Here is a 27,583-nt window from a genome sequence, read left to right on the forward strand (position 1 = left end):
ACAATAATACGTAGAGATTATCTTCAGACAGCAATATCCAAGTCTTGCTACAGAATTTCAGCTAGATTTAGGCCACGTGAATATGCTTTGATCTGAACTAGTGGTGTTCAGAGTCAGTCAGTCATTTTCTCTACCGCTTTTTCCATAGTGGGTCGCCGGGAAGCTGGTGCCTGTCTCCACCAGGTGTCAGAGTTTTTAAACTAAATACCAGCTTAGTAAGAATAAAGTTTTCCAAGTACAACCAAAGCGACATGTTTTTGAAAAATAGCCATGCATTTCAAACATAGTTCAGCTGCAGTGATACACAAAGGTTAATATGTTGAACCGATCATGTTTTTGGCTGTTTGGGCTTACTAGCGTTGCATCACAACTAAGCCTGCATTGGTTATATGATCTTCTGAGTACAAAAGAACCTTCTTTATGTTTACTGTCTCTTACACGGCTACATGAAAACTGCAAACAGGACTCTTTCTGGCTTTTTTTTTCAGCATTGGTTTTGTCTTCAGACAGAGTTTTTTTAAGGTCAGCTTTATGGGGTGCACTACTCATAGTTGCCCTCTCAATAGATTCTCCCATTCGAGTTATGGACCTCTTGTAGCTGAGATTAAATTACAGGTGTACTCCATTTATTGACTAGCTGACTACTATTTAGACGTATCAGAGGAAGTGGAGCTGAATAAAAAGCATGCCACACTTTTAAGATTCTTACTAAAAGACCATGCATCCTTTCCCTTCAACTACAGAATTATGCACAACCTTCTAGTAGTCCATCATGTAAAATCATAATACAACACATTGATTTAACGGGTATAATGTGACAAAATGTTAAAAAGTTAAATGTTACCATTATTTAAGCCACTGTATTCAACTTTTACAGTTTGTTTTGTACAGTGGTGAATACATTTAAACCACTAAATGAGTAAAATGATTCAACTCACAGGGAAGCCCATGTCTGTGAGCTGTTTGATGAGCTGTTTCATGATCCAGGCATCTTCCTGTTTCCCTGGTATCTTCACCTGAAGAAAAAGATCAACAGGAAATTATTAGCATATGAACACTATGTAATAGGAATATAATAAAAGAGCATAAAAAAAGATTTAGACTACATGTGTACTAGATGTAAATTTATTAGTCTGCATAAAACGCTATGCATAAATGTAAAAACATCTACATTGAGTTTGTAATTAAGAGTTTCATACTTTCTGTGGGCCTTTTTTGGATGTATTGCCCCAGGAGTTACAGGAAGAGTTGCTCTCCTGGGAGGCTGTGCTGTTCCACATGTCTCCCTCCTCAGAATCCCACTGACCCCCTGAAAGGCTGAGCTCTTCACCTCCTCCTCCCCATCCATCTTGCATAGGTGTGGAGGCTGGAAAGCACACAACAGCAAAAAATGTAGATTATAAAACACATTAACATAAAAGAAAATGTAATGAAAATGTGAAATCTCTTGTAAAAAACAAAATGCATTTGTAGAATGTAAGTTACACGATCATTTGAAATATATCAGCCACAAGGGGTCAGTGCAGCTCTATGGGTGGAATCCAAAGGGCAGCTCCTATATCATACTGATGTCCTTGACTCGTCGCAAGAAAAACAAGAGTTTTTCTTGCAACGAGTCAGCAGTGGAGCAGATTATTCTTCAGAAATATTAAACAGGATCATAAACAGCGTTTCTTTTTGTTTTTACCAGGTTTGCCAGGTACTGTAGTCATCGCTGGGTTGCCCCTGCCGTAGTTGTCTGGGTTGCCATCTCCCCAACTTCCGGCGCTCCCACTCGATTTGCCCCAAGCAGATGTGCCATTATCCACGCTGACTGGAGAGGGTGCTGCTTCTCTCCAAGAGCTCTCAGACTTTGTGTGGGAGCTGGGAAGCTCTCCCCAACCTGGAGGTCACACAAGGACAGGAGCTAGTCCATGTAAAAAACTTCACAAAAGACCATTCGGATCCAGGAAACATAATTTTTACCACAGATACGTTGGTACTTTCTTTTAGCACTTCTCATGACTTTGAAAGCGTAGGTGACAAAAAACCTAAGACTTTGTATCGTTTTATACCAAACTATTAAGTGTCAAAGTATTTGAAACCTTGCAATGAGCCATTTTGTTGTCACCCTGACAAATCACCCCCTCCAACGTGTTGGACCATTATCTAAAGGTTAAAAACACAATTATTAGCTTCAGAGTTTTTATTGCAAACAGTTTTATCAAATTATTGAAAGAACAATGTTTGATTATTTTGTCTATGTGCAGAGTTTAACTGTTTTACTGTTTGATTTAGATTTTTTAAGGTTTTATTTTGCATTTTATGTAAAGCACTTTGTATAGTATGTTCTGAAAAGTGTATTATTCATTTTAAGAAAACAGGATTGTCTGATGACGAATATCAGACATTTATCATATGTTTCGGTAAGAGTAGTGCCAGCCAGGCATGCAGGGAGGAAGAACACGTCTTGGCTGAGCAGGACTGTGGATAGAAGTAAGCGGGGCCCATTTAGGATCTGGCTCATCCCAGTGAGTTTTGGCATGAGAAGCACGACGCTGCTGTTACGCCTGCAGCACTGCCAGGCCCAACTTAGCTCTCCCACCAGGAAAAGGTCAGGTCCTAAAAGCTGCTCCAAAATTATAGATAACATTGAACCTTCTGGTACGACTTGCCAGAAACTACACAGATCTAAAGAAATACATGTTCTTATTATATCCTGACACTTGTGATGAACAAAAGAATTATTGTTTGTTGTTTATAAACCACTTGGTATAAGAAACACATAAAAATGCCTGTTCTGAGATTTATTTACCAGCAGTAACAGCAGGTAGGTTCTAATGGGGAACAGCAGGGGGAATCTGCCCTTACTTCCTGCCTGAGGGCTTGTGCCACCATCTTCAACCCAATTATTGACAGATGGTGGCTTCGATATAACCACTTCTGATCTACCTCAAACTGTGGCATATTGTAAACCCCTTTTCTGCACAGTCTGATTTCCAGGGCTACCAATAAAGTTATGTTTTGTTTTGAGGAGCAGGTTGGATGGCCAGAGCTGCCAGTGGCTCACTGATTAGGAGTAAATCCAAACAGAGCAAACTGGGTCAAGATTTACCTTAAGTGGATTAACAGATTGGAGCTTAAGGGTGCACTGTGCTAACTGCCTAAATAGCTTTCATGTTTGGCACCTCGAATAGTGAAAAAAGTAAAGATTTAAAATCTGAAATGTCAGAGCAAATGCGGTGAGCAAATGAACCTAGCCAAGTCTCACTGTAGCAAATTGTAAAATTTCAATCTTATGTTACCTTACCTTGAGCTATCAGAGGACCCCTGATGTGAGACGTCGCAGACTGGTGTTGCACTGAAGGATCCACTGCCCCACTGGCAGGGCCTGGGTTTTGAGTGTTTTGGCTATGGTTCTGTAAGGGTGCAGGTGGCCCATGATAGGAGTGATTGTGAACGTGGGGATGGTTGTTGCTAGAACCTGGAGGGTTACTGCCCCCAGTCGTAGCTTTAGCCTGGACCATCCCTGGGTTGTTCCTATCCCACAGGTTAACTGCCTTATTGTAGGCACCGGGGTCGCCCCAGGCCGAGGTCCCATCATCTATCTCCATCTTGCGACGGATTGAAGGCGGAGAGGGCTCTTCCCAGCCCGTTGGCTCATTTGAAGGATCTTTCTTACCACCACTCCATCCTGGACCTGGCTTTACAGAGCCTGGACCACCCCAAGAGCCTATAGTCCCTCCTCCGCTGTTACTGTTGGGCCCATCCTGGGGCTTGCCCATCCAGCCTTGAGGGGGACCACATGGGCGCTGTGGTGCAGAGTCACCCCAGCCCCCGCTGCTTCCAGCTGCAGAACCTCCATGTCCTGAAGTAGACATTCCCCAGTCTCGTTTGTTTTCCTTCCAGTTTCCCGATTCTCCTTCCCAGTCAGGGCCAGAGGAACTCTTTTTACTCTCTTCTGGTTCTCCCCAGTCCCCAGTGTTATTGCTTCCTCCACTGCTGCCCCAGGAGTTTGATGTTTTGGGTTGCTCTCCCCAGCCCTGGGATGTTGACTTGCCTTGAGAATCATCCCACCCAGATGATATCTCTTCTCGCCAAGACTGAGCACCATTCTTGGGTATGCTGTTGGAAGGACCTCCATTTGGAGGGTTACCCCATCCACTTGGCCCAACAGGGTGCTTTACATTGGTGGGTGGGTCTCCCCAACCAGAACTGGATGTATGTGAAGCAGCCATGCTTCCACCCCAACCAGAAGGTCCCTGTGAACCAGGCACATCAGTTTTGTTTCCAGGGTCAGACCTCTGAGTAGGACCCGTGTTAGTGTTTGAGGGTCCCTGGACATCGCTTGGAGTGGCAGGGCCAGGGCCCCATGATTCAGTACCAGCTTCATTCTTGCGTTTAGAATCCTCCATGTCCCAGGTTGTGTGCTGGCGTACAGGGGTCTGTCCCCAGCCGGTGTTGCACAGCACCCTGGGGTCCAGATCCTGGGCAGGCAGCAGAGGAACTGTTTTTTCTCTGGTTGGGTCATCTCTCCGTCGGGGATATCCTTCCATGCTATCACTACTCCCTTCACTGGCACCCGTTGTGCTCACAGCTCTGCTCCAAGTATTGGCTTGTGAATCCTGGGGAGGAGAGCTGGGGGCATCCCAGCCTCCCTGGACCTCTTCACTGTGCTGTTTCCCCCTGTCTCCACTCGACGGTTTACCCCATCCTCCGGAGTTTCCAGCTCCACCCCCCACATGGCCCCAAGCAGAATCCCAGCCAGGTCCTTCCTTTGATGACGTTGGCTTTGAATTGCCACTGTTGCCCCACAAAGAGTTATCATCTTCTCCGTTGACCTGTAAACCCCCTGGTTGAGGCTGCCCCATAGGACTCAAGCCTACAGATGAGCTGCCCCAACCGGACAAGTTTTGGATCGGGCTAGGAGGTTCTTGTTTTTTAGTCTGATTTGGTCCATCAGTTTTAAGGTTTTGAGGTTCAGAACTGAAAGACACATTTGTGGATGGAGTGAGGTGTGACTCATCAGAAGTCATTATGGTACCCCATGCGCTGCCAATCCCAGAAGACTTGCTGTTATTGTTGGCTCCAGAACAGGCACTGGTTTGGGCTGGTGGGGGGCCAGGAGGGTTACAGAGATTAGGTGTAGGTTGAGGAGATGAAATGGTGTTGGCTCCACCTGAGCTGCCTCCCCCTGTGCCTCCTCCATCATGCCCCAACATGGGCCATGCAGATGGGTTGGCATTAGGGTTTAGGTTCAAGTTAAAGTTGGTGGTGGAGGACGATGAAGAGGAACCCCAGCCCCTGCTGCCTCCTCCTCCCACTGGGCTGTCACACTTCCCTTCATTACCCACTGAGGACTGAGCAGGGCAATGAGAAGATCCTGGCCCAGATCCCCAACTGCGATTGGTTGCAACCTGACTTGAGAGCATGCTGGTTCCAGTATGATTGACAGGGCTAGGCCCACTGTTGGATTTGCTGTTAAGGTGATTGGCAGGGAAGTGGCCTGTCTGACTATTGGCTCCCGTGGCCATACTCACTGCACTACAACTACTGCTTGAACTACTGCTGCTGGTGGTCAGGTGACCAAGGTCAGTGTCCAAAGGGCATCCTACTGGAGAAGCCTGGCTCTGACTGAGGGTAATAGAAGGCCAAGCCACTGAATCCTTCTGGTCAATTATCAGTTGATCCCAGCCACTGGGACTGGTGGAAGATGCAGCACTTGTGGCACTTCTGTTAGCTGGCAGGTGTCCCCAGGGGGGGTTATCATACTGGGTTCCTTGGCCACTATGCGGGGGCAGTACTGTAATTGGAGAAAAAAAAAAAAAATCACTAAGAAACAAGGACAGCAAGACATGATTTCATTACTTCAAATCACACTCAAAAGTCAAACTAATAGGCCATGTTGGCATCTAAGGTGCCTACTTACAAATGCAGGCATATTTGCTGGTTATCCTTGGTAAAGATGTGTAAAAAACGTATTAACTTAAAAATTAATCTTTCAATGCATTAGCATAATCTCAAACTGAAAAAGAAAAAAAGCTAACTTTTATTTTTTATTCAGTGTGTAACAAAATTCTGTGTTAAACAATTGATTTAAAAAAAAAATCCAACAGCGGCACAATTATTGGTATCCCTTAGCAATCCTGAAGCATCTTTATTAATTCCTAGTTTGCATGGGAAGGAAGGTAAACATTTTATTCCAGAAGCTCATAGTTGGATATATATATATCCATACCATCCATTAGACACAATTTTCATGCCTGATTGTTTGGGAGGGATTCCAGGAAAAGTCTTTTCTGCTCTACCATGACAAACGTAAAGAAAACATGCAGCGCTCTCTAAATTCTACTCTAAATATAACTAGAAGAGTGTGATATGGTCAGATGAATCCAAGACAGACTTTTTCGGCAACCATCTTTCCAGGTGGTTCTGGTGTGACGCAATAGGAGAAATAGAGAAAGCACTGTCAAGTATGTGGGCAGATCTGTCAGGCTGAAGGCCAGTTTATCTTCCAAAGATCCTGTAACCCTTGATACACTGCATGGTATCATGAACTACAAACTGAAAATAGATTGTCGTTGAGTTCTTAAGCAGGTAATTGATTAAAGACATATGCCCAAATCAATACATAAATTCATCATTAGAACTAAAATCAACCTCCTTTCAGGGTAATCGCAATCCCCAAACCTAAATCTTGTAGAAAACCAGTGTGAAAAGATGAAGAGAGCATAAGCGAGAATCAAGGACTCTGTATCTGAACTCTAGAAGCGAGATTGTAACCATTTCGTTTTGCACTGATTTCTTTTTATGTATTCAACTTTGTGAAATCTTGTAGGACAAGACTAAGAACTATCCTATAAACAAAAAAGGGGCCGTTCTAAGTATTGACAAGTACTGTGCCATCAGTGTTTTGTTAAAAAATAATTATTTCTTTACAGGATGTTTTCCCCACTGAATAAATATGCCCATATTAAAAGGCTGATTTGTTTAATGGTTACATTTTCAATAATTGAAAAGTTTTACAAATCATTAGTGAGCATGCCAACAAATTTGTTCGTGCCTGTAGGTCTACAAAAACTGCAGAGAACTATTGGTTAAAATAAAAAAATCACATACATTGAAAATTCTCTCATTAAGATTGACTGTCACATTGTTAAATACTGAGCAATCCCAGAAAATTGTTTTCAAATATGATACTTTATACTTCAAATTACAGTACATCAGTTATTTTAAAGTCAGTTTTGCACATGTTATTACAAAGCAAAATAGGGTTGTATTTTAAATAACATAATGAACGTTTCAAACTGACCACACTGCAATTCTAGCATGATCAGATTTAATAAACATATATTATTTAGAAGCTTGAAATCAATTTTTTTAAACTATTTAAATCTTATGAGGTTAAAAAGGCAGTTTTTAAGCGTTGCACACAATCAACAGCTCTGGCATTCAAAAACCAGATTGGATTTATTCAAAGACAAGTTCTTACACCATGGTCATCTTTAGCTTATTAACTCAACAGCCATGACCTTTACTTAACCTGAAGCACAACTACTTTACTTCATCGCATCAACATCTGTGGAAACCCTGTTTTTTTTAATCAGCCGCTAACCCTCAGTAAAACTGCTCCGACAAACTCAAGCTTATACTGTTTATTACAGAACATCAGAGACTATGATTATGAAGCTAATGCAGCCTTATTGCGTTATTACAGCTATCCCTCATGCTGCATTGCTTCTTGTTTACATACCCACTCACATGCTCACATAGTTTGCATGGAAATACGCTAATTATGTCACAAGTACATGAGGGAAGTGACAATATTTGTGTGGCACCTCCTGTTTTCAAGCTTACCACAATGCTCGCCACTACATAGGAGGGAGAGAAGATTTAGTGAGAGAGCAGGGAGGGGGGTAAGAGGGCAGTGTGTTTCTGACACACAACGCTGTCGTTCTGTGGTGTCTCTCTGCTGTAAAGTGCAGGGCCGCCATTTTCTCAGTGCTGAATGAGAGCCAAAAATCTCTGATCTACTGTCTGCAGCTCCGCTATTGCTTTGATGGCACACATCTCGCTCGCAATGATAAACGTAGTATGCAGGAACTCAACACTGCACACACTCCAAATGCACTGTCGCTGCAGCTGAAATGGTGAACAGTACTCATCCAGACTGTATGTGGATACAAGCTGCCAAAACAATGCAGAGGAGACGGGCAGAAGCGAAATACACAGACAGGAAAGAAAAAAAGAGAGGAAAGAGACAGCAATAAAATACCTGTGGAGAGGTGCCTCCCAACCATCCTGCACAGAGCTAGGTTTTGTGCAACGCAGCGACCATCCTTGCCTCAATATGTCTGCTCGGCTCACCAAGCTTCTGAGGCTCATTTCTGAAATGCTGCCAAGAAGTTGCACAGCTCTTGCGCGGCATGAAACAACCCCCATCCCACCTCCTCCACACCTTCCTTCCTCCCTCACCCGTCTTGCTCCGTCCCTCCCACCAACACTGCTTTGGCTGGGTCTGTCCTCTTCTATCTATTGACTCCTTCTGGCTTTATTTATATCATGTTCTATTCCTGTCCTGACGGAGGATATTCTCCCTTTCTGGAAAAGCAATGAAACATGACTGGTTGGGGGAGGGAACAGGACCGTTAGAGAGAAATGGGTTAGACTGTAGACTTTCATTGAGCACTCTCAATCAAGTAAAACTAAACATAGGAGAGGACACTGCTACCACTCCAGGATTACCCTCATATCTTTCATCCATTCAAAACTGTCACTAAATACTTGGCTCTGTCTGCAATTAGCACTGCCGCCCACAATGGAGAGCCTCTTGTACAGCAGCGGCAGGCAAATGAGAGTAAGAGAAACTCCTAAAAAGCCCACTCCAGATTCGAGAGAGTAGTTTTCTTGCACAAGCTTACTTATGAAGAACATATGACCGGACTGTAAAATGGAAACAAAGTAATCCTATATTTATAAAGAAAAAATATGCTTTATTATGATTTAATCTGGAGATAGCTCACATTTAATTGCTAGATATATGTGATCTGATTACAAATAAGGCAATAGAGCTGCAAGGAAGTAGACAACAGCGAGGGGTGCTAAAAAGATGGACAGTGTGGACAGACGTGGACATGGTAGTCATGTAGGCTGGAAAAAAAAAAAGAGAGCAGGGACCCTTTGGATTAACGCCGTAATTGTTTACAAATTATCCCGGCGTACTCACATCACAACAATAAGTCAATGTTAGATGGAAAACAGGGTCCTATTATGGCTGTGGTTCCATCCCTTCTCCCATCAACCGTGAAGACCAAAGGCAAGACTGGGTTAAGGCTAACCGGGCTTCCTGTCAATTCTAAACCCCATGGCCAGTCATTTCTGTGTTGATTTCGCAATATGTTTCAGATCATTATAAGACTAAAAGAAACATCAATGCCTCATTTTCATGTTTTTCATAGAGTCCATAAGATTTTCATATCAAATGCCCTGGTATTTCAAAGAGATCACGATGCAATTTGCTCTAACAAGGATCCCAGGGCCTTTAGGAGAGAATCAGGCCTACAGCATCACAAATCCTCCACCATACTTAAGAGTAAGTATTAGAGGTTTTTCCACATAATTAATTTTTTCAAACCCACCTGGATTGCTTATTGCCAAAATGCTCGTTCTTATTTTTAACTCCAAACATTGACAAAAGTGATGGTGGGGCAGAAAAAAAGCTTTTTCATAGCAACAACCAGTAGGTGTATGTAGATAGTATCTAATGGTTATTATGGAGACTTGGTGAACCCAAAGTGCCAGTGATTGCTGTAGTTCTTTAAGTGATTGTTTTTTATTTCTTTGTACCTCCTTTGATTTCATCCTCAATGTTGATGACTTTAAGATAAACAGAAGTCCTTCTACAGCCTTATTAGTCACAGTTTGAGTCGTTTAAATTATTGTTGTAATTATTACTATATATAGTTTAGTTGAGAAGCTTTTTTATTGCAGAGGTTTCCTGATTTATGAAGATAAATACACATCTGGTTCACATGAAAGGAATATTCTCTTGTCTTTCCCATTTTAGGCAGTGGCTAAAAGATATAGGCCTTTTTGTCATGTTATATTTACAAGCCAGGGGAACAGGAAGTTGGTAGCAACTAAAAGTAAAGTACAAACTACTAAAGAAGCTTCAGTTACATTTATTTTATAGGAATTTATAGTTGGCAATTGTAAAAGGTTCATGATGGATTTAAGTTTATTAGACTGATCTTGTGTTGGACTCTTCTGCACTGATTTATGCTTTCTTGTATAATTTAAAAACAAATTACTTTCCGAGAATGTTCTGGCTGAAATGATCAAATTTGTTTTGCAACAAGAGCTACATATAGTGCTAAGGGGAAATGGTGGTTAAGCATGGTAGAACGATGTGGAAGATAGAAAATAAAAGAGAGATGGATGTCAGGAAACAGAAGTAGGAAGTGGTCTAGAGGGACAGTGTGGGCCTCAGCTGTACAATTCCTGGCTTAATGAAGTCCCCAAGGGGCAGAGAGACTAGATGGTACAGAGCTGACAATGCATGCCGCCAGCCAGATGAACATCATCCTGGATGGGAACGTGCAAACCTCCCAAAAATGTATTACCTCTTTGATGATTAGAAAATTCACATTCTGTTGATGCATCATAAAAATCACCAACGAACCACAGTCAGTGCAAAAGAACAATGAAAATATGACTTTTCAGAATGACTTGATTGATTATTAAGTAACATCACAACACACAGCCCGCTTACTGAAATATTAAGTATAACAGCCTACATGCATGAATGGATTCAAATTACCATTGCTATTGAGTTTGGGAGCCACCAAATGAATCCCATATATAATATAGAATTGCTGTTGTAGTTCTTTGAAACTGGCACATATCACATACTACAGGCTGGACACAAAATTTTGCATATCAGCAGATCCATTAGCTGCTCTGTGTGCATGCATTTAGCATAATACTACAACATTTTTGCTTAACTGAAATAAAGAGGAGTGAGTGATGCAGGAAACATCCTGATTTCCAGACAATGTAGAGCTGTGCACATATAGCAAGCCATTGCTAATTAATATTGCTTTGGGAATGCATCCAAGTAGCAAAGATAGCATGTTTCTTTGGTAAACCCAGGGAAACTGAAAGAAGTAGAACATAGATTTTATAAAGATACAGTGCCTTCAATAAATATTTATACAAAACCAATTTGCTCAAAACAAGGTAGTGTATAGTTGGGAAGTTGAAGGAAAATGAATAAGAGTTTTCAAAATTTTTCATACATACAAATCTGAAAATGGTTATATCCATTAATACTTTTTTTTTTGATAAATTGCACCTTTTGCTGCAATTGCAACTGCAAGCCTATGGGGGTATGCCTTTACCAGCTTTGCGCATGCAGTGATTGAATTTTCTGCCCATTCCTCTTTGCAAAATTGGATTAAAAAAGCTTGTGAATGGCAATTTTCAAGGGTTACCACAGATTCTTAATTTGATTTATGTCTGGACTTAGACTGGGCCAAATATTGTTTAAAAAAAACAAAACGTTATCTATTTCCTTTCACCTAATATTTCTTTCTACTTTTAAAAAAAAAATCAATTTTTAATGTGACAAAACATAAAAAAAGTTCCAAACCGTATGAAGATTTTTACAATACATTCTATATAGTATAAACTGTTCCATAAGTTCAGTTTCTTTTGGTTTGGGCTAGGAGTTTCATCTACATATTATTACAAACGCCCAAGTAGGACAAACTGTCTTACAGAAGCTACACGACTAAGGAATTTCGACTTCATGTTTTCCCTTGCTGTCTCCCCTCTCTCCTCTTCCTCTGAAGGATAAACCAGGTCAAGGCAAGTCTTCAGCAAGCCAGACTAAAAAAAACTTCTTACATACCTTCATAACATAAAAGTGCCCTGGAATATGCATTGTTATCTTGCAAAAAAGGCAACATTAGAAAAGGTCTATGATCACAGGAAGATTGGCATAAATATAGAATGTGTGGTCTGACTAATGCCGCCCACCCTAAGGCTAGGTAGAAGGTGTGGAAGTTGGATTTTTGATATATTGGAGATAGAAGAGGAGAACGCGTGCGTCACAGAAGACCGAGGTCTGCAGACCGAGTCAGAGGAGAAAAACAGAGAGAACATCAGCCAACATAGAAAAACAGAGCGGACGAGTGTCGAACATTTGTGGTTAACACAGAGCTGATGCTTAATCACATCACAAGACATCCCAGCCCTCTTTCAGGGGATTCCCAGGGCTCTTTTACAGCATCATCAGCAGATTTAAAGAGCACATCAAGTCTATCGTGCATGTTCTCTCTCCTCCAGCAGACGAGCTATTAGCACATTAGCTGCACAGCTCCTACACACAACGAGACCTGTTTGCACTGAGAAGTCTTTTTGTTGTTCTGTTGTAGCGGCGGCTCCCTGCTGGTGTAGAAAACTCGTTAATTATTTTACAAGCTATAAACAAAAGCGTTTCACGCATGCAACAGGGGTTAGCTGTAAATATTTTTAGCAACCCCACAAACAGATTACGACAAGAATGTCAAAGTGAATGAGTCAAAGTGAAGCCAAGAAAGATGAATGCTTCTAAAAAATAGATGATTTGAGGAACAAAATTTTCTTATGTCACATTTTGGGAAAAAAAGCAAATCTAAGTTTATTTATACCAGGAGAGACTGTGCATCATGTACAATAGGTTATCTGGAGCTTGAGGCTTTGGCCACCGGCTGCAAGGTGATCCAGAAGCCTCGAGTCTCGAGTCATTTGCAGCCTTTTACAGCTTTTCTTTCCACCATACCCTGAATTTAGCTCCATTCATTGTCCCATCAACTCTGATCAGCTTCCTTGTCCCTGCTGAAGAAAAGCATCCCCACAGCATAATGCTGCCACTATCGTGTTCGTGCTCAGTGTGATGTGCAATGCAAGTATATTGCCACACAAAGTATTTTAAATGGAGGCCAAGTACCATAAATCATCCCAAACACATTTAAGACAAGAATTGAGAGCTCAACTAACCCATGAAAGGAGAATGCTTCATTGTAAAACACAGAGATGAGGCAAGAAACAAAACTATTTTGAATCTTAAAATTAAATCGAGTTAATAGGGCATATTTGAGCAGATTTAACATCTGAAACCTTAGCATGAACTTTCATTAAACAAAAACAAAACCCACAAAGATTCTGCTGTTTTACAAGCCTTAATGACAGATTATTACTCTATGACACACAAATCACACTCATCTAGAGATCAGGATGGCTTTTCAAGAAATTCACATGTAACCGGGTAATGAAATACCGAGCCAGGCAGATGGAGAGAAGAGCGGAAAGGAGGGCAATGAATGCAGCCAGTGTGTTAAATATCACCATTGGGTCAAGGAGAGGAGGGGACAATCATTCTTGTTGCTGTGTGATTAGGATGTGAGTGAGGTGGAATTTACCTATAGGGCTAACACTGCTTATTTTAAAAGACTGGTAACGAGCTTAAAAGGTTGTATTAGGAGAAGCAATGGGAGACACAGTGTCAGGCTGATAGGTATTATTGGGGGGAAGCTGCCCACCTTTAGTCAGGAAAGTAGACTTGTCTCTATCTTAATGCAACACATCGCTTCAAAGGCGCACAAAGAGCAAAAGCAGAGCCGAGCTGGGCTGCCAGAGAGGGGCGGAGAGAAGCAGCAGCTTTTACCGTAAGCCATGAGTCACTTCAGCCCACAGACCTGGACCTCTGCCATTTTTGCTCTCGACTTCTTTCTCTGCCTCTCTCGGTCTTAACAAGGCAGCGGGCCAACTAGCTTGTTCTGTATCGCTCCTCCTCCCAAACAGGAAACGCTGAAGCTCAGAGCACAGTACGAGAGTGTTAATCAGAGGAAGGAGGAGGAGGGGAAAGAGTCGACGACAGGGTAAACATCTCATCGCCATGTAAATAAATGTACATTCACGCAGAATCAGAGGAGTGGAGTGATGCTCTGAGACACTGTTATGGTGAATCAAGTTTCACTACTCACATGATGCAAAATGCCCTGAAGAATCTTTATCAACATCAGATAATTAATTATCTGTACATAATTGATCATTACCACTTGGAAATGCATAAAAGCAACACGAAGGAAAAATACACAGAGAAAAAATAGCCAGCTGTGTTTACTCTTCATCTACCTCAATCCCTGTTTCTAAATCCCAGCCTGGCAAAGTGAAGAATAAACAGTAGCCAGCAGCACCTGTGATGCAAATGCTTCTGCAGAGCTTAACAAGAACAAAACCCAAGCATAAGACATAACATGGCAGATGTATTCCAAGAAAAAACAGCAAAGTTAAAAAAATAGACTACATATGGGTAGAGTTTCAATGTCAAAATGTTGAGTGTTTCATCTAAGGCACCACCAGGAGTGCAAAATTACCACCCACCACTGCCCAAATGCAGGTAAATCTATGAAGTGGTGAGTAAAAGCTGATAAACCCCCAAGCCACAGTGTCTGCAGTACTGGGTCCAGCAATACGTCTGAGCAACGACTTTACTGCTCTAAATGCCATTATAAGCAGAAGAAAAATTAACTCATAAAGTGGCAATTAATATGATCAGCTAATATAAGGCTCCGCTCCGCTACAGACCAGCAGCCATGTGGGAGACACCTGTGTGCAGCGCAGCACCGTGCTATGACGCTACATATTGATCATGACGTTCAAAGCAAAGCACTTGGTTTACACAGGAGTGGAACAACCCTCACTCTGACTTTTATTAACACGACAGAAACAAGCCACAAAGAAAACATGTTATGATGCCAAATGATCAAAACAGAGAGGAGGGTAGCTAGCATTAGCCTGCTGTATGAATTCTGACTTCGAATTCATGTACTGGACAATCTTATGCTGTTGCTTTTGTTTCATAATAAATATGTGCTACTTTAAAAAAAAAAAATATACTAACAGAATGGCAGATTTTAAAAACCTTCAAAAGAACATTTAATTATTAGATTATTTCCCTTGAAGTTGGGTTTTCTAACAAAATTAAGAACAGATGACCATGAGATTTTTTAAATAAATTTTGAGTTCATTTGTTTTTATATTAAGGAAATATATTACACATAAATGTGTTTTACAACCAATTATTTGTTTCAAAGTTTTGAGTAGCTGGTATGTTTTTATTTTAAAGTTCATTAAAATTAATTCTACTGCTCAATTAAAAAAGTGAAAATGTTCTTTTGTATCTTTTCCCCTAGAAACGTAAACATTTTAGATGCAAATTTAGATATCAATTTAAATATTTATTTAATTTAAAATGTAAATTTCCACACCTGAGTACCATATTTCCCATGCCAGTCTTAGACACCAAGTTCAGTTATGGCAATAGGTCTGCAACACCATGAGCAAAAACTCCTTCAGTCCCTCCAGGTCAATGTTGCTTCTGATTAGCAGCAAGTTGCACCTCCATATTTTCCTTTATTCTTCTTATTAATGTTGCCTTCCTTTCATGTAGTCAGCCCAGTATGTGTATATTATGATATTTTTTACTTAGTGGAATAGTCAGTCAGTCATTTTCTACCGCTCATTCCATAGTGGGTCACGGGGGAGCTGGTGCCTATCTCCAGCAGTCTGTGGGTGAAAGGCGGGGTACACCCTGGACAGGTCGCCAGTCCATCACAGGACAAAACACAAACAACCATGCACACACTCATTCATACACCTAAGGGCAATTTAGAGAGACCAATTAACCTAACAGGCATGTCTTTGGACTGTGGGAGGAAGCCGGAGTATCCGGTGAGAACCCACGCATGCACGGGGAGAACATGCAAACTCCATGCAGAAAGACCCCTGGCTGGGAATCGAACCCAGGACCTTCTTGCTGCAAGGCAACAGTGCTACCAACTGCGCCACCGTGCAGTCCACTTTGTGGAATACCGATTGCTAAATGTGCAAATTAACACAAAGGCTGAATAAAAAGTGAAATGTTGGCACGGTGTTCAAGATAAACGTTTTCAACAATAAAATAAAATTTTTGAATTTGCATTATTTTAAGTCTAAAGACATGCATTTATTCCATGTCCTCCCACATATACAATAAGAAATATTTAAGCAATTCAGAGCAAACTTCCACCATACATAGCAAGCATCTGCAGTATTTATAGCAGAAACAGTGATTTGCCAAGTGTCTAAGCCTGACCTGTGGGCAAGCTGGCCGAGGAGGAAGAGGTACAGGATGCAGAGGAGTTTATGGCTACTGTTGATGCTGCAGGTTCACTAGTGTCGGGATGTCCCGTGGTAAGGAGAGGCAGGGTCCCGGGGGGCAGAGGCTGGCCCCTCTTCAACAGCTGCTTCTGCTCCTGCTGACGGAAGCGAGGGGGCACCTCTCTGGGCAGGTAGCGCTGCTGCTGCTGCTGGAGCAAGGTCTGCGGCTGCTGTGCTGTCTGCGGCTGGCATCCGGAGGAGGCGCGCTTCCCATTTCCACTGCTTTGGGGTACGGATGGGATGGCACCGGGGTTGGTGGGGAGAAGAGGAGGGGTGGGGTCGAGCTTGGCAGAGTCTGGCACTGTGGAAATGGGGCAGGGAAAGGGCAAGTTAAGTTAAAACAAGGGAGTGCAAACACAAGATGAGGGGTTAAAGGAGCATTAGGCAAAAACAGAGCTGCTGAGCACATTCTAGTGTCATAATATAGACTGATTATCTTTCAACATAAAAAACACAGTGGTTATAGCTCAAATGTGTTTAATATCATATCTGATAGTCAGAATTAAATAAAATATTAATAAAAAACGATTGTAATTGTTGGACATGAAAATTAGAGCATTACTGTTAACGGTGGAAGGAAAAAACATGGCTTTCAAAGCAAACAAATAAGTGTGGCTTGCATTTTCATTCAGTTACCTATTATCAACTTTATTAAATAACCTGCTGTAATTTTTGCATATTCTTCTTTTCATGGATAGGGTCCGTGAACATCAATTTTCAAGTCTTTCAAGCCACAGATTATCAGTTGGATATAGGTCTGGACTTTGACTGGGCCATTTTAACACAATAATATGCTTTGATCTGAACAATTTCACTTTAGTTTGGGCTGCATGTATAGTGTTGCTCTCCAGCTGGAACGTGAGCAGGATTTCTTAGCTCCATCCATATTCCCATCAACTCTTACCAGCAGCATCCCACAACATCATGCAGCCACCACCATGTTCACCATTGGGTTGGTGTATTCAGGATGATGTGCAGTGTTAGATTTCCACTACACTAAGCATTCTGCATCCATTTCCTTTCACTTTACAATTACATCACCTAAAAGTAGTTTGTTTGGAATTTGATGTGATAGACCTCTATGTTAGTCTATCTCATAAAATCCCCTCAAATACATCGTTTGGTTTTGTAATGTGACAAAATGTGAAAAACGTCATTACAAGCTTTGTATTTGCCAGCCTCTTTCTGTAAAACTTTTCAGTGGAGCATTTCTTTGCTGCTATTTTCATGCAAATCGTTGACGTTGAAGAAGCTAAATACAGAAATTAAGATCAGGAGACTACTTTAACTAAACAAGATTTCAGAAACCAGAGGACTGTAATAATCTCAGTGTGGCAATGTAAAACATACACACATACAAGACTGCCTTTGGGGACGACCAAGAACTGTTATGTTGCCTGTTCACTGATTAAAAGTGATAAATAGGTCAAGTACCAGGTAATGGACTTAGACCTGCTTGCTTCATTATTGTAGGTTATTGTCTCCACCAGGGCAGAGTATTAAAGAGCGCCTAACTTCATCAACATAAGCTATTCATACTTGTGGCAGGTTATAGCCGCTGAAATGATTACCTCTCACTGTATGACCGAAGCTGTTAGGTATCAACTGCTGCCATAGCTGATGAAGTCAAAGTGCTCATGTCCCACTAGTTCAGTTACCCCTGGCAACAGAGCTGGTCTTTCCATCAGCTCTGACCAGCCATTTCTAATAGTCTGCACTCAGAATAGCTATGCTTATGAACAGCACTTCCCTTTCTGCTCTCTACAGAACCCTAAGGAAAATAAGTGCCTTTTAAACTTCTAAAACATCCATTATTTGGGCAAACTTACTCTGTCAACCTGTTATTGTGACTAAAGCAGGTAATGCAAGGTAGCATCTTAGAAAAGATGCTACAGAAAGTATTCACAGCACTGGACCTTTTCCACATTTAATTATGCTACAGCCTTCTTCTATGCTACTCCTTCTCCTCCTCCATTGGGGGAGAAGGGCCTTAACCAGGGAGGTGTCCAAGAACCCCATGGTCACTCTTTTAGAGCTCCAGCATTCCTCTGTGGAGAGTGGAGAACCTTCCAGAAGGACAACCATCTCTGCAACAATCCACCAATCAGGCCTGTATGGTAACGTGGCTAGACGAAAGCCAATCCTTAATAAAAAGGCACATGGTAGCCCATCTGGAGATTGCCAAAAGGCACCTGAAGGACTCTCGGACCATGAGCAACAAAATTCTCTGGCCTGATGAGACAAAGATTGAACTCTTTGATGTGAGTAACAGGCGTCATGTTTAAAGGAAACCAGACACTGCACATCACCAGGCCAATACCATCCCTACAGTGAAGCATGGTGGTGGCAGTATCATGCTATGGGGATGTTTTTCAGCAGCAGGAACTGGAAGACTAGCCACAATAGAAGGAAAGATGAATGCAGCAACGTACAAAGACATCCTGGATGAAAACCTGCTCCAGAGCGCTCTTGATCTCAGACTGGGGCGACAGTTCATTTTTCAAGAGGACAACGACCCAAAGTACACAGCCAAGATCTCAAAGGAGTGGCTTCAGAACCAGTCTGTAAATGTCCTGGAGCGGCCAAGCCAGAGTCTAGAGTGGAAATGTCTCCCATCCAACCTGATGGAGTTTGAGATGTACTGCAAAGAAGAGTGAGCCAAAATGCCATAAGATCAGTTTATTAAGCTTGTGGCGCTAATATTAAAAAAGACTTACGGCTGTAATTGCTGCCAAAGGTGGATCAACAAAGTATTAAGCAAAGGCTGTGAATACCTCTGTTAATGTAATTTCTTAGTTTCTATTTTTTTTTTTATTTGCAACAATCTCAAACAAACTTCTTTTGCATTGTCATAATGGGGTATTGTGTGTGGAATTTTGAGGAAAGAGATTAATTTGATACCATCTGGAATAAGGCTGTAACATAACAAAATGTGGAAAAAGTGCAGCGCCATTAATACTTTCCGGATGCGCTGTACATGGAGTGCAAAGCAAAGTCCACAGCAAACCTGTAGCAGGGCAGCTAAACATTTAAATTAACTTTAAAGACTCATAACCCTATAAACAGCAGCAGTAGTTTAACTACAGACAACCTCTGCCCCCACGCCTGTGTACACAAACAAACACGTGCACACACAACATATATCCATGGACAATATTACAAAATACCACGGACACACAAGGAGCATGCAATATCTAAGAAATCAGCTGTTACAAGTGGCATTCGTATGGCTGTAGATGCACTAGACACATTTATGTGTTCTGTGTGTTTTATTACTTGTAGTGATATGAACCCTCAGACATCTGACTTTGTGAAGAATGTTTCACTCTCTGACCAAGACTTTATCAGAAGGCCTGCTCCTCAGATTGTCGAAACCATGCAATATTTAGAACATTGAAGTCAAATACTATTTAGATAAATGTCAGCACTTTTCAGAAAAAGAGCTCAAAGTAATGATCTTACCCTGCTAGTTCAGAGCTCTGTGACCTTTTTATATGAACTCTATGCTTTAAATTCATGTCTCTGACCTTGAAAATTGGCATAAGCAGCTCTAGTCAGAGGTATATGCCACCTAGGGTTCCTAAACTGGGTTTGATGTAAATAGTAGAAGCAATTTTTTCTCAGTAGAGGTCTAATGCAAAATTACATGCAGGGAACAGACCTAAGGTTTCTGCCCTTTGTTCCTTCCAAATATTTCAATCATATTTAGGACAGGCAAAATTAATCCAAATCATGTGCAAAAACCCTGGATTTGAATTTCTAGAGAGCAACATCGGTAGAAATTTGATAATTAGCTGACCACCAATCAGCTAATTATGCTCTGATTGCTCCTTGTTTGTTCCCTTTTGGAGTCTGTCTTTATGCAGTAGATTATGGGCAAAAACCTGTGCCATCAGAAGCTGAATTTGAATTGCCAATACTGAATCTTCATTCATATACAGTACCTTGAAATTAAATGCATTCGTTTCAAAATGAATTTCACAAAACTGAAACTGAATTTAATGCTTTGAAACCGAACTGATTTGCTTTAAAAATGTATTTAATTTAATTGAAAATTCGGCTCACCTTCAGTTCTATAATTCAATTTCAGTTCCAAAATTCTGTTATTTTGTGTCACACATCCGGGTCCTTGAAGCCACAGATTAATCAAACACAGATTCATCGATTTAAGTTTCACATCTGGTTAAACTTCCTTTACTGCATTTTGAGCTGGAGCAGTGCTGAATACACGAGCTTGGCGGATGTCATTCCTTATGTCAAACATATCGATGGAAAAAACACAGACCGTGACACCGGTGGGACACTATGCTAATATAGCATGTTTAGCTAATAGCTACAGGTAGCATTACTGTTACAGTCAGTTCATCATTTGTTTACATGACACGTCCTATAGATGATCATGTAGCTGCACTGCTCCAGCTCAAAATGCTGCAAAGGAAGTTTAACCTGATGTGAAATTTAAACTCTGTGATTATGGTCTGGTTACTCTGTGGTTTAAATTCAGATTCAGTTTTGTGAAATTCATTTTTAAACCTATATATTTAATTTCAAATTACATGAATCAAGATTCAGTCTGAGCAATTAAAATTCAGCTTCCGAGGGAAGTTTCTGCCCATAGTAATTAGATTTCATGTTTTATGTTGTTTTTGTTTCCTTAATTATTCCTTTCTGCAAAGTATGCAAGTAGAGCACAACAACTGAGAAGAAAAAAAAATTACCCCTCAAATTGATTATCAATTTGGGACTGATGAGATAAATATTTCAACATTTTTACCTTTATTTTTCTAAATATTTAGATATCATTATAATCTGGTTCCCAGCTACCACTATTGTCATGTTCTTTGGAATTTGCTGTTCGTAAACATGTAATTGTCTCTTGATCCCCGTTTATTAGGGCAAATCTGCTGCTGAGATTGCAAGGGAAACAGTAGCACCATGAAATATTTCCTGTAGGCTCAACATAAGCACCATCTCACATTAGACAGTTACTTTAAAGAGTATTTTTAAAAATGAACAACACCTCTTTAAGTCCAAGTTCCAAATTAAAAATGCAGTGAAGCATTAGGTTGGTTTAAAGTCCATTGGGAGCTAATTTAAAGTAGAATAATGCGTAGCTATGAGGTTAGGGGTCGGCATTAAATCATTCACGTGGATCAACTCGGGGTTATGGAGCTAGCCCTGGATGGAACATGTTATAGGACACAAAGCACAGAGGATAATCGCCTCAAAGCATGTCATTACATAACACGGCAATCTGGCAAACTAAAATCTAAAAAGGATGCGAAAAATCTGTTTCAAACCTACGCAGACTGTACTTGTGTAAACCCAAACACCAGCTGATCGGACGTAAGGTGCACTGAGCCAAATGGTGCTGGTCGAGGAGGGAGGGTGGCAGCCTCGTGAAACCAACAAGCAAAAAAGGAAAGAAAAAAATCTTCCTGGGGCCTAAATGAGTTACAAAGAGCAGCGCTTCGCCATTGGCTGCCATCCCGAGTCTGTGTAGCTCAAGAAGTTGTGCACATGCAGCCAGCCAGTCACATACAAAAGCAAAGTGTTATGTAATGCTGGGGCCCACATTGAGGGGAGAGGGCAACATGGTGCAGTGAAACATGCAAACAGAGAGAGATATGTTTACCGACACACAAGGCCAAACTCCTCTTTTTCTCTTCACTTTTGCTGGTGCCCATCATGCTTATGTACTTTTTAAATGTGGGGATTCCTATGCGTCTGTGATGCATGTCATTTCTTGCATTCCCATCTGTATCTATCTGTCTCTCCCTGCAGCTCAGCGAATCATCAGAAACGCTTCTGCTTCATCCCTCCCCACCTTTCTGTGCTCCCCTCTCTCTCTCTCTCTCGCTCCTTCTTTCCCAAAGACTATTATCCTCTTGCCATCATTGCTGCATTAAGGGCAGCAGATGGCCGCAGTAATTCCAGGTCAATTTGCTGGCTTTAAGAGGTGATATCCTTATAAAACAAGGGGGCTCTGGGATTGCGCCACAACGTATCAGTTATGGAGTCGACTGTTATACAGCTGGAATTCTCTGATGTATGACGTAGGTCCTTCTGGAGGCTGGGAGGACGGGTGGGGGTGGGGGGCTGACTGCTCTGTTGGCCAATCTTGGAAAAGAAACGGTGAGGGACAGGGAGTGTGAACGAAAGAGAAAGCTGGCGTACAGGAGGAATGGAAGGAGTCAGAGGAGGGAGGATAAGCGATGAAGAGAACAGTGTGTGCATGAAAGTCTCCACCCCCCTCGTGTGCTCCTCTGAGAGCTCCTGTCTCGCTGCCTGAAACCAGCTTGGCTCCAAATCCGCTTACAATTAGACCACCATTTGTCCCGTAGCATGTTCCACTGCTTCAGTTGCTTCATTTCAAAGAACAAAGCACACATCTTGCCCATTTAGAAAACACTAATACAATCAAACTGAGTGTATTAGCCAGCGCTGGGTCACTAATGAAAGTGGAAGATCAGTCAGAGAAAAAACAAACACCTCTTGCAGCTGTAACGTGTGAAGCAGGAGTCTCCCAAAACCACACTTTGCTTTAAAAATAAAAACTGGAATGGAGTAAAGCGAGAGATCAGAGTGATCTCCATGACAGCCGATTTGGAAAAACACGGTCCTCAGCTGTGAGGCTGCACAGGAGAATTCCCAGTTCATCAAAGATGCACATCAAACGTTGGCCTCGGGGCTGTGTGTGCTTCGCGCACAGGAAGACATCTCATTTTAAACTCTTAAAGGGATCCTAATTTTCTGAAAGAAAAGATGACAGCATGCTTGCCTGAGTGTTTAAGACTTTGTAGTGAGCTGAGGGTGCGGGGTGTCTGAAAAGACATCAAAGAGCCGAAGGTAGAGGGAAGAGAAAAGAGGGGTAGGAAGCATGAACGGTCCCACAATCTCCTGAGTAGAAGCCACGAACAGGCCACATGACCTTCAAGATGAAAGATGCCCTCTGTGGATGGGTTTTATGAATGTGCAACAGAAGGCAGCATTCATAATTTACTTGAACAGATACAGTAGATTTGGCAAGCTCTTGTTATGCGTAGGCCAGTTACATCTACAATATTCCTCAAAACACAAACTAGTATAGACGGTTAAAACAAAGACGGTACTGTAAAAAATGGCATGGCAGAATTAAATTACATTCTATGTGGATCTTTAAATATTTACAAAGATAAATGATAAACTGAAAGTACAGCTATCATTTAGCCCAAAATTATCCATACCCCTGACAAATTTAGACTCAAAATGATTTTCATTCATCCAACAAGTTTGTCTCTGATAGGAAATGAGGAAGATAATAAACAATAACAACAATAAATCAAAGGATAATCATACAATGTAAAAGAAGTACCAATAAAAAAAAAAAAACATGTTTTATTTTCATTTATAAAAAACAAATTCCACGTTATCTAAACCCTTCTCATCTATCAATGGAAAAATTGGCATTAAAGCAATCATGTTATCATTTCTGACCAGCGTTCTCCATGTTTCCACTCGTATTTTGACAATTTATCTTTGGTGAAAAGCTCCAAGTCTGAGGTTGGAAGGCCTCGTTGCCATCACCCTAATCTTTAGCTCCCTTCACAAATTAAAGACAAGACAGTAATATGACTTCCACTCAGAATAAATATGTTGGTAAAACAAAAAACTTACTCTAAACCCGTGGCAGCTGCATTGAGGACTGTGGCCTCCAAACATGGGCTGCACGCTTTACCCCTGCACCACCGCTGCGCCCCAGAAAGGCATCTTTAGTCACAAAGTGTCCATAACCATTAGAAATCACCCACATGCCAAATGGCTGTTTCAGATTAATGTCAGAAAAAATGTATTTTCCTACCTTCAAAAACATGCAGTTTGCTAAACTACTGGAACTCTAAATAGGACAGTGTGTTTTAATCATATGCAAGAGACAGTATAGTTGGGTTTGACACAAAACAAATAACTAGTATGTGGAAAAGACTCTCTTGCCAAGTATGGTGGACGACCCATGAGGCTGTGGGCTTGTTTCTTTTCCAAAGGCCATGGGAACTTTGTTAGAGTGCATCATGAGTTCAAATCAACATCAAGTGGTTGCAATAGGAAAACTGAAAATGGGCCAAATCAACAAAGAAATGGCTTTTCTGTGGCCATCTCAGTCCCCATACCTACATCCTATAGAAAGCCTGACGGGTGAACTAAAGATTAGAGCATAAGAGAATAACCAGGCCTCTGAGAGATCCTGGGGACCACCCAATCACCATAGATCCCTCATCTCTGAGTAATAAAACATTGAGAAATGTTATAGTAAAAGACCAAATCCTCAAAGCTAACAATAAAATCTTCCAAATAAAAGAAGGAGAATATCCTTCTGCAATAAAAGCTGAATTTATTTTAGGGCTCCTTCACATTTATAGCACATGTATATCACACATTTGCTGTCAAGCTGCAACAGTAGATCAGGATAATTTAAGATAACAAGGAAATATAGACATATCCTTATCAAATGTCTCATTAAAAAGTAGCGGAAAAGCATCAAAAATTAACGAGGTATTTAGAGGTTTTCATCTCCATCTACCATAGGGCTTTAAATATGAGCAGCAAACCTCACAAGAGAGCAGACTGAAAGTTCTAATTACAAGTTAATAAATGTGACACAGTGCGTCAAATGGACCCTCCCCTCATTATACTTCCCAAAGTGACTGACGCTATTCAAAGCAATTAAAATCTACCAGCACAGTTAATGTAACTAACCGTTATATAGGTCAGTCTATAGTCCTAACTATATACCTGAATACTTCGGCACCATCAATTAAATTCTCTCTCTACTTCTAAGATGTGTGTCTGGCTAAAGATCAAGTTTTCTCAACCTCTGGGGGTTTACTGGTCAGAGAGGGTTGTTTCAAAGACCCCTGCTTACAAAAGTCAGATGCAGGACAGAAACAAAGAACTTTCCTGGAGTCATCACTCCCCTGCTCGTGCCCTTTGTGCCGACAGCTGTGGGCAGCACGGATTCCTCCGTGTTATGATTGAGGAGAAGCGACACGTGAAAGAGGCTGGAACGTCCTGTCCTCCTGACCTGAGCAGCACCTGCTGAGGACTCAGGCTGAAATAGGAAGTTCACACAGGAACGGCAAGAAGCTCACAATTTTAAACCGGGGAGAAATCTTATTTGTCGTTTACTACACTGTATATTTATAAATTTAAAAATAATAAATTTTTCATTTTGGTTGAAGAGAATCTGGTTTTCAAAGTTTAAAGATTAAATGGTCAACTTATAGCAATATGGTTCGCATATGTTTAAAATCGTATTTATTCAATACAACAATCCGCCATGAAAAATAACATCTTCATACAAAAGAAGAATTGAGCCTTTTGACATTTTGCATTTGTTAAAAAAGACAAAAACTAAATATGAATCATAAAAACAAATAAAATAAATTGACAGTATGCAGAACACGGAAATAGGTGCAGAACTGCAGCTGAAACCATTCCTTGCTTCAATTCTATGAATATAACATTTATTATACAACTGATGCTTTCATTTAAGCTGGGATAATACATGGGGCAGTGATGATAACAAAAGACACTCTGGTATAAATCCCATTTTGATCACAACACTCTGTAGTGTCAAACACAAATAACTGGGTGTGACTAAGGGAATGGTAAATTAATTGCTTACGAAATGAAGGCTGTAGCTTTACTTTCTAATAATACTATCTTTTATTGCAATATGTAAATGTCCGCCTTGATGTGTATGTGCGCTTTGCTCTTCCTTTTGATAGGATTGCACTCTATAATAAAAAGAAGCAGAGCAGCTCATTAAAACAAGCTGTAGTGTAGCCTGTTGACACCAGGATGCCTGAGGTGTAATTTACAGGGATGCTTAAAACTACTTCCCTCACACACCCCCTGCCCAAAGCTACTAGGATGCTGACCTATAACCCACACAACAGAAGACAGATGGATCAAATACACCTTACTGTTATCACAACGGTCGACCTTTTCATTTAGAGCAGCTTGTCGTCACCCAGCAGTAAACAATGAAATTGAATTTCGGGACCAAATGTTGTAAATGCAATATAAGCCAAAAAAGAAAAAATCTATTCGGGTGTTTACCGGCAAGCTGTGGGATTGTATGTGATAGACGAGCATAAGGTAGTGCTTATGTAGGTAGCGGATTTTGGTTTTTTACAACTAAAAATCTGAAAGGGTGGTGTGGGCATTTGTATTCAGTCTCTCGAGTAACTAGTATTGCGCCTGCAGGTTTTTTGGGTTATGCCTCTCCCAGTTTTGCACATCTACAGAGACATTTCTGCCCATTCTTCTTTGCAAAATAGGTCATGTTCTGTCAGATTGGATGGAGATCAGCTGAAACAAAGCCGTTTTCAAGTCTCATCTGACCAGAGCCCCTTCTTTTACATAACTACAACTGCACTCCTTCCTAAGGCACTCCTTACCTGCTCTGTCAGTGAAGGTATATATAGCCTAGGGCGGCAAAGAACAATTATTTGCTAATCGATTAATCTGTCAATTGTTTTTTGATTATCAATTAATAATCAGATAGCAAAATGTGCTTAATAGGAGATTTTGTTTACAGAATTTAAATCAGGTGAAGCTAAAACTTTGCCACTTGAGGAGTTCTGGATGGAGCGTATTTATAGACAAAGATGGTTTTTCATCTTAAAGACAAAATATATAGTTTTATATATAGTGTATATAGTTTTTGTACACATTTGGACTAATTATTGCTCTAAGTAGGTTGTTCTTTCAACAAATGGCATGTTTTAGAGTCTGTAAACTCCAGTTAGAGATTATTCAATTACTAAATTAGTTGATGATTACTTCAATAATAGATTAATCACAATTAATCTGATTAATTGTTTCAGCCCAAAATAGTCATTGGTTAGTAGGTTACCACTTGTGCGAGAGTCTTTCCACTTTAGGGTGATGGATAAAACAGACCTCTGTGAGATGTTCAATGTTTGGGATATTATTTTATAACTGAATCCCTCCTGAAACTTGTTTGTGACTTTATCCCTAACCTGTCTGCTGTGTTTCTTGGTCTTCATGATTTCTTATTAGGGTGAATTCTGAAGGCAACCGATTGGATTGGATTTTATTTTACGGAGTAAAGAAGGCAAAATACAAATGCACATCACAATGTTCACATTTTTATTTGTAAACCCCCCCTCCAAAAAAGGTTGAAAATCATGCATCATCTTCCTTATGTGCTGCGTTGTGTTGGTCTTTCACATAAAATTCCAGTATAAAAAAATATCAAAAACTTAAAAAGGATATAAATAGTTTAGCAAGACACAACACCACTTCCTCATATTTAGCTGTTTATAATCAGAAGAACGCCTTTTAAACTATATCA

General features: G+C 40.9%; 1 protein-coding gene across 2 annotated transcripts in view; it reads right to left on the reverse strand.

The window, feature by feature from the left end:
* The window catches only part of LOC124862584 (trinucleotide repeat-containing gene 6C protein-like), a 44,121-nt gene that overhangs the window by 9,615 nt on the left and 6,923 nt on the right, over window positions 1-27,583 (reverse strand). For both annotated transcript variants that reach the window (XM_047356573.1, XM_047356572.1), the window contains exons 3-7: window positions 16,160-16,525; window positions 3,290-5,782; window positions 1,688-1,882; window positions 1,200-1,366; window positions 939-1,016 (exon numbers count right to left, since the gene is read on the reverse strand). In XM_047356573.1, the coding sequence (XP_047212529.1) occupies window positions 939-1,016; window positions 1,200-1,366; window positions 1,688-1,882; window positions 3,290-5,782; window positions 16,160-16,525 (3,299 nt within the window). The remainder of the gene's footprint in view (window positions 1-938; window positions 1,017-1,199; window positions 1,367-1,687; window positions 1,883-3,289; window positions 5,783-16,159; window positions 16,526-27,583) is intronic.

The sequence above is a fragment of the Girardinichthys multiradiatus genome, chromosome X (genome assembly GCF_021462225.1).
Source record: "Girardinichthys multiradiatus isolate DD_20200921_A chromosome X, DD_fGirMul_XY1, whole genome shotgun sequence".
NCBI classification, from domain to species: domain Eukaryota; kingdom Metazoa; phylum Chordata; class Actinopteri; order Cyprinodontiformes; family Goodeidae; genus Girardinichthys; species Girardinichthys multiradiatus.